This window comes from Sardina pilchardus, chromosome 4 (genome assembly GCF_963854185.1).
Source record: "Sardina pilchardus chromosome 4, fSarPil1.1, whole genome shotgun sequence".
Lineage (NCBI taxonomy): Eukaryota > Metazoa > Chordata > Actinopteri > Clupeiformes > Clupeidae > Sardina > Sardina pilchardus.
In genome coordinates, this window is record NC_084997.1 from 20,715,166 (window position 1) to 20,722,665 (window position 7,500).

General features: G+C 41.7%; 1 protein-coding gene across 1 annotated transcript in view; it reads right to left on the reverse strand.

Annotated features, from left to right (window-relative positions):
• The window catches only part of stat1b (signal transducer and activator of transcription 1b), a 23,628-nt gene that overhangs the window by 7,014 nt on the left and 9,114 nt on the right, over positions 1 to 7,500 (reverse strand). The window contains exons 11-17 of the mRNA XM_062534540.1: positions 6,122 to 6,181; positions 5,895 to 5,924; positions 5,686 to 5,776; positions 5,507 to 5,548; positions 2,925 to 3,011; positions 2,313 to 2,411; positions 1,368 to 1,503 (exon numbers count right to left, since the gene is read on the reverse strand). Of these exons, the coding sequence (XP_062390524.1) occupies positions 1,368 to 1,503; positions 2,313 to 2,411; positions 2,925 to 3,011; positions 5,507 to 5,548; positions 5,686 to 5,776; positions 5,895 to 5,924; positions 6,122 to 6,181 (545 nt within the window). The remainder of the gene's footprint in view (positions 1 to 1,367; positions 1,504 to 2,312; positions 2,412 to 2,924; positions 3,012 to 5,506; positions 5,549 to 5,685; positions 5,777 to 5,894; positions 5,925 to 6,121; positions 6,182 to 7,500) is intronic.

Genomic DNA, 7,500 nt, shown 5'->3' on the forward strand with positions numbered 1-7,500 from the left:
CCAGGATATTTTTGAATGCATTCTCAACTGTTGTGATAGGCAAATCTCCATCATTTGACTAAACTGTTCACAGGATGAAATGTCAAATCAAACTAGTGAATCATGATGATACTAGGGTGACAGTTGGCATTTATCTAAAGACCATGGGAAAGTTTTTTTTCAAAGGAGCAGCAATGCTGCACTGATGGAAACAATTGTCACACTGATGTCAGCGAGCTGCAATTTCCCACTACATCCCTTCAAATGAACCTACTTCATCAAACAAAGGTACGTCAAAGGGACTTCCTTTTACTCTAAGTGTTAGCATTTATTTTAAGATGGAGTCCAAGAAGACTATTAAAGCAACACTAAAGCAACGCACGCACGCTCTCGGTTTATCCAGCAAATAGAATACAGTATGCTGCATGATTTTATGAAAGTATGATGTATTGCAACATCGAAGCAAGTAAAATTTGTAGATTTTTTTGTATCATTCCATTGAACTACAGATCCGCTACCCGATCTGGTCAATTTACATACTGTAGTGCGAAGCGAATGCAGAAGTGCCATTCACCCTGTTACGAGTTGATGAACCACTGAAATGATTATGGAAACATTATTTCCAGGTACAAAAACACCTATTGAGTGTTGCTTTAAGGCTCAGTGGATATGTTTGTGAATGTGGATATGCTCAGTGATTTGTTTATCTGCTATTTGGATTACGCAAAGACTCTGCGTACGAGCTGACCATCATAGCTGATGTGTGAAATCTCAACTGATGTTATATTGCGGCAGAAATGTCAGCTATGCTTGAAGTACATTGTGATGCAATGCGACGAGACGTGACATGACGTGATGTGATGTGATGTTAGGTAAAACTTATTTTAAGGAGTCCCTGTTCTACAGCACATAATGAAGTACAGTGTAACAACCTATGCAACAAGATGTAATATTATGCACTTATGTGCATACATAATAATGTGCATTAATTCGCTTTGGACAAAGGCATCTGTTAAATAAAAATAACCATAACCATAACCATAACCACATCATGTATTTTTGCATACCTACAGATCATTAGAACACACGTCATAAGAAGCGCCTGTTACAATACTTTGCCAAAGTGTCGTCTCTCTTTGGAGAAAACAACAGGAAGCATGTCGGAGATATAGAGATGGGGTAGGATCAGTAAATGACCGCAAAATGTCACTTTGAACTGTACATGGGATGGACGCTGTAACCAATGACCTGTTGCTATTATAGGTGTTTCTTATTATAATTTGTAAGTCAATTTTCGGTCAGTCATTCACTGGACACTTCCGGTTCAGCGCGTGGCGTTGTCATGGCGTTGTCAGCGCTCAGGTGGGCGTGTGCATCTGCTGACTCACCGAGAAGCTTATCTCCCAGCATGCTTAGCTGGTCGTTGTTGAGGCCGCGCTTGGTGATGGAGGAGAACTGCCAGCACAGCACCTCGGAGAGCTGTCCCCAGGAGGCCACGGGGGGGCTGAGGAAAAAGGACAGGTTCTACAGAGAGAGAGAGAGAGAGAGAGAGAGAGATTTTATTTTTGCTCTGGCAATATTGTATCTTTACAGTCGTGCCAATAAAGCCCAGTGAATTTAAATGTCAATGAGAAAGAGAGAAGGAAAGGAAAGAGCAGAACAGAGACATGAAGATAGAAGGAAAGAGAGAGAGAGAGAGAAAGAGAGATACAGTAGAAGGAAGGAAGGAAGGAAAGAAGGAAAGGTACAGAGGAGGAAGATGGCAAGAGGAGAGAAAGAGTACAGTGGAAGATGGAGGGATGAGAAGAGAGAGAGGATGAAGAGCAGGGTATAGAGAGTGAAAGAATGGAACAGAGAACATGAGAGGCGTTGGCAAAGGGTGAGAGGCAGTAGGTAGGAGTTGAAAAAAAATGAACAAAAAAAGAGTGGAAAAAGAAAGGAGGAAGTGGGGAGGGGAGGTGGGAGGTGGATAACTGCAACAAGCCAACAAGTTGGTTACAAAAAACACACACAGAGGTTGAGATGAAGAGAGTGAAAGTAAAAAAACATGCAGACGCAGGGTAAGTGACACAGAGAGGTAGACAGGCAAGAGAGCAAAAGTGAAAGTAAAATGGGAGCATAAAAAGATATGAAAGAAAGAGAGACGATAAGAGAGAACAAAAAGTAAAGAGAGAGAGAAAGAGAGAGAGATTGAAACGTTTTTTTTTAGAACACAGAAGCAGGATAACGTGAGAGGTCTAAGGCGATATATAAATGGCAAAAAAAGAGCAGGCTGAGGTGAGGGCACGAGAGTGTACAGTAGCTGCTGTCCTGTCCCACAGCACCAGGTTTACCTTGGGCTCGCTGGTCAACATGTTGTACCACAGCACTGAGGCCCAGGCACTTGGCATCTGGGCCACGTTCGAGATGACCACGACGGGGAGAGACGTGGTCTGAGAATGGGAACAGAGAAATGTCTTTAGACAGAGAAATATACATGTGTACCTTTACATAAAGAAATATACATGTATGTCTTTAAACAGAGAAACAAAAATATACATATTTAAATGGAGAAATAAACATGTACATGTTTAAGCAGAGAATGAATATCCTTATGAGAGATCCTTATGATTTCGTAACAAAACCCAAGGGCTAGACCCACCCAGAGAAATAGGAAGGAAAAAAACAATTCTCATATCAGTCTCAGGAAGAGAAAGCTGCTATCTGAGATATACTGTACTGTACATGTTATCAAGAAGCTATGTTTACTCCCACAAGCAATGAGAGAAATCCATCAATTGTATTGTTAAACATTGTCCAGTTGTCATTACAAAGAGCCATTCATAGCTGATAATTTATAGCCGTGCTCCACGTGACAGCACAAGACAGACAGACAGGTGTGTATTCGTGCTGCAGAAGACAGACAGGTGCTTGTGTGTGAGTGTCTGTAGGCGTGCCGCTCTCACCGCTAGATCAATGGGGCTTTGTCCGGGCAGGTTGAGCTGTGTCTCGAAGCAAATGGTATGCAGCTCCTCTGCGACAATGAGCGGGCCCTGGGGTAGAGGGAGGGAGACTGTTACCCTTCCACTAGTTAACTTCCACACGCTGCGTCTCACATCCACCCAGTCACTTCTCACATACAGTCACATCTTACATCAATTCACAGGGCCCTAGAGCGCCGTAATGCGCAACGCAAGGCTTATCCTCATCTTACACTCAATAGAGTGATGATTTTATCGCCATGCGGTCCACTTTTTATTAGGAGTGTTAACAACATAAGGTGTGTCTGGCTGGCACATGACCAAAAAATCACTGTCTTGCTGAAAACTGACAATTTCACTGCATTCTTTCTGATATGCATGTGACAAATAAACCTCCTTGTATCCTTGTATCCTTGCATCTAAAAATGATTTCCCCACTGGTCAAGAAAAACCTGGTCTATTGAAAGGCGCATATAAAGCACAGCTGAAGACGTACTGTCACGACATGTAAACAGCAACTCTGCAGGATAAATATCAGGTTACACTTCACTTGAAGGTATCTACGTGTCATAGCATCATAAACGTTTATTACATAAACTTCTGTCATGAAGTGTCATTCGGTTTTGGTCATGACAAATTAGGGTTAGGGTTCATGTGTCAAGACAGTGTCTTGTCACTCTTTTGTAGATACCTTAGAGTAAAGTGCTACTAATATCCTTAGGACTTTTATTCAGTCATTCGGACATTATTGGGATAAGTGTTGTTTTTTTCAGGCTATGTTTTTGATGGTAAACCCTTGTCAGTCAATAGCGAAAGTAAGCTGTGGAGAACTGTTGTCATTAACCATGAAACCACAATGAATGTTACTTTCACTTTTGCCTATGAGTTCAAATAATAGGCTCTGCTAGTCACAAACAGGTTTTAGTAAAGCAAGGCTTAGTGGAATCCCTGCTCCACATAGTGTCGCATCCCTTTTGTGTCTGGCACCCAGCGTTTGATCACAAAATCACGCCATTAAATTAGTGAGCATGGACTGGCCACACCTTTAATGTCTATAAACTTTGCACCTCTGACCACCCGTTTTTGATCGCCAAGATAGGGACGGCCCATTGTCACTTAATGTTAATTTCGTAATTAATTTGATTTTGTAGTCGCACATCCATCCAATCACAACACATATCCATTCAGTCAAAAGAACAAACATTTTAAGCTAAATAATTAGAGTTCTGATTTGAATTATGTTTGCTTGGTACAGGGATAGATGGAGTGTGTGCGTTCTGGATTGAAAAGAAGCTGATCTAAAAGTCAATGACTGGGGGGGCGCTGTGGCACAGCAGGCTACAGCGTCCGTACCATTTACGGGTCCGAGTGCCCACGGGGACCCAGGTTCAAATCCGGCCTGCGGTCATATCCCGATCCCGCCCCATCTCTCTCTCCCACTTGTTTCCTGTCTACCTCTTCACTGTCCTATACCAAAGATCATTAAGGGGCGGAGCAAGATACTTCATGAGAAGCCACTTCCTGGAACCCGAATCGCAAGAGGGGGGGTCAAAATCCCCCAATATGCAGAGCAGAGGCAGCAACTGTTCCATTGAAGTCTATGGACATAGATCAGAATTTCAAGTATATGCTAAGATCTCCATTCTCTAGAGTTAGGAATGTGAATTTTGGGCACGGTGTCATGACCCTCAACCCCTTCTGACCACCTCAGGTACATTTTTAGCATTTTTGAGCATTCCCGTCTGGAGAAAATCGACTTTATATCAGGTGTGCCCCTCTTGTTTATTCTGCTGATGTTGGCCGGTTGCTACGTACGCTCTACCTTGACAACACATTAGCCAGCCAGCTGAACCAAATCCTGATTTGTGCTAACGACGATCAGATGGCGCTGGGGTAACTTAATGAGAGCAGCGACATATTTCCATTATTCCATTGATTTTTTATTCAATTCCTTGAAAGTGTACATGCTTTGTGTGTGTTACTTTCCATATTATAATTAATAAATGTAGAAGGCTTGAGAGAGCAGCAAGATTATTTTGGAACATCATCAAGCAACTGATAGCAATTGCATTGATAATCGAGCGCTTGATTTTATACACCTGTGGAAAGGGACCTGATGACACCCATGGATAGCCTACGTCAATGACACGCATGACACACCCCTTTTATGCAGAGGAAGTGATCCCCGTTTTGTGCCCATAGACATGAGCTACGACGACGTATCTTGCTACGCCTTAAGGATCTTTGCCTATACTAATAAAGGCAAAAAGGCCAAAAAATATACTTAAAAAAAAAAAAAAAAAGTCAATGACTGAGTCAATTTTGTCATTGTTCAGTGCTACTGTATTCCTATCCTATTCTCAATTTTCCAGCCACACCGATGTCTTTGATGTCAGCTGTTTGTTTTTCTCAGTGTCACTCTTTTCACAGCAGTTTCAATCCTTTGTCATTAGTCATACACCTCCATTTCAGCCCTTCCCTGCTCTGGCCTGTTTAGAAGCTCAGAGCTTGAAAGCGTTGTGTATCCATTCATCTAGCGATTCAGCGTAGGCAGAATTATCTCTCACCTCATTTGTGCGGTTCCCAGTCGCCCTCAACTCCCTCAGTTGCTGTTGGGCAAAACGAAAATGAAAGGGTCACAAAAAAACATGTGTTTTCAGGTAACGGACTTGATAGAGACATTGTTTAGAGGTGTTTTAACAGGGATTTAGCTTCTGTGCATGGGTGCATGGGGCTATTTCTGTACCAGGTGACGGAACTCGGCAGCCAGGCTCCCGTTGGACTCTTCCATGTTCATGACCTTAGTGTTTGTCCCCAAGATGTTGAATTTCCGAAACCTACCGAATAGCAACACAGGAACGTAGATATGCATGATCATGTCTTTTGTTACAATCAAAGAATTACAAAAAAATTATCATCCCGAAAGTGATGGAGAAAAAAAGGGATTTGACTAACCCTCTCACAGTGTTGCGCTCCACAACATCCCTGAGAAAAGGAAAAACTAATTACTCAAGAACAAGCCAGGCGAAACCGAATGCCTGGAAAACAGCACTTGACATAAACCACAGAACATGATATCAGCTTCCTGTTTAAATTCCAGAATCTCTATCAGAAGCTTCACGTGACTCGGCTGCTGTTTAATTCCAAAGCTACTGTACCATTCAGTGCCATATCTGACTTACTTGTCAAACTGGACTTTGACTTTCAACTGGCAGTTCAACTCGGGGAGCTTTACCAGCAATCTGAGGATTAACAGACATAACATAATGATATGAATAATCTGTCAAGCAAATACCATCAATTTCTCATCATAAAAAAAGAATGCAGTATAAAACGTGGTTGTCATAGAAGTGTAAAACAATATTTAACCCATGATTTCACTGGGGGCATTGCTCAGACGTCTGAAATGTGTACACGACCCTTGTGACCCACTTCCCTCTAGCCATTTAGTAAAAGTGAAATGTTAGTTATGTTTATATGATGAATCATTTGACTGCTTGTTTCATTTCACTATGTGCAGCTATCGTTTCCTCAAATGTCACCATCTTTACACATTTGTTGGTTTAATGTTTCATTCTTATCACCATAGGAATATGGCTATAAGAATTATTATGACGCAATATGAATAAAGGTGCTTTATGAACAAAAAAACGGCCCCACAGTTTGTATCACTTCCCATTAGGAAATGCAGAAGGAAAATGTACTGACACTTTCCTCCTTTTAGCCGTTTGGTAAACATCCCAGGGCTATCTGCATGGGCACAACGACATTCAGGGACAGTTCCTGTCTCTATGCCATAAGACAGTTTTCCACTCAGCACACTCATTAACATGTACTGTACTTGTTGCCATTTCTCTCTGTTCTGTTATTTATATAAAGACGTGAAGAGTTTGAACTTTAAAGGTTAAAGAACCAGACAGTGGAGAAACAGTTCTGCAACACATGGTGCCATAGAAATGTCCACTGAAGGAAAAGATAAATGTGTCTTTGTTTTATCCCCAACTGCTGCTTGACATTGTTACTTCCCAAATCTAGGCAGGAACAGTCCTAATAATAAATAACCATTAAAGGGGAAACCTGGTGTTAAATGGGTTTTAGATATGTTAAGTATGACCACAAACTAAGGGTCAGAGTCATGGAACCAGACCCGAAGCATCCAGAACTTAGCCAGTTTTTACCGATTCTTCCATAGCGCTATTAGCGCTAACAACTGGGCGTGTCTCACACTGCACACAAATCCCTGCTTTTAATCCTTCTACAAGGCTCACAAGAGCTCCACACTTTGTTGACAATATAATTAGGTCATTAACATTTACAAATGAGGCATTGACAATGACAACATTGCATGTGTGCTTACAGTATTTAGAAGACAGTTTATACACACACTGCCTAGAGTAACTTTTCTGCTTGTTTTCCAGGAACACTCGATAATGAGTCCGAGAGCATTTTCGTGTTTTTGACAGAAGGAGGACTGTGCATGTGAGCATTCAAAAATGGGGGAATGGGGAACCAAATTGGTAGTATGGTCATACTTTACACATCTAAAGCCCATTTAACACCG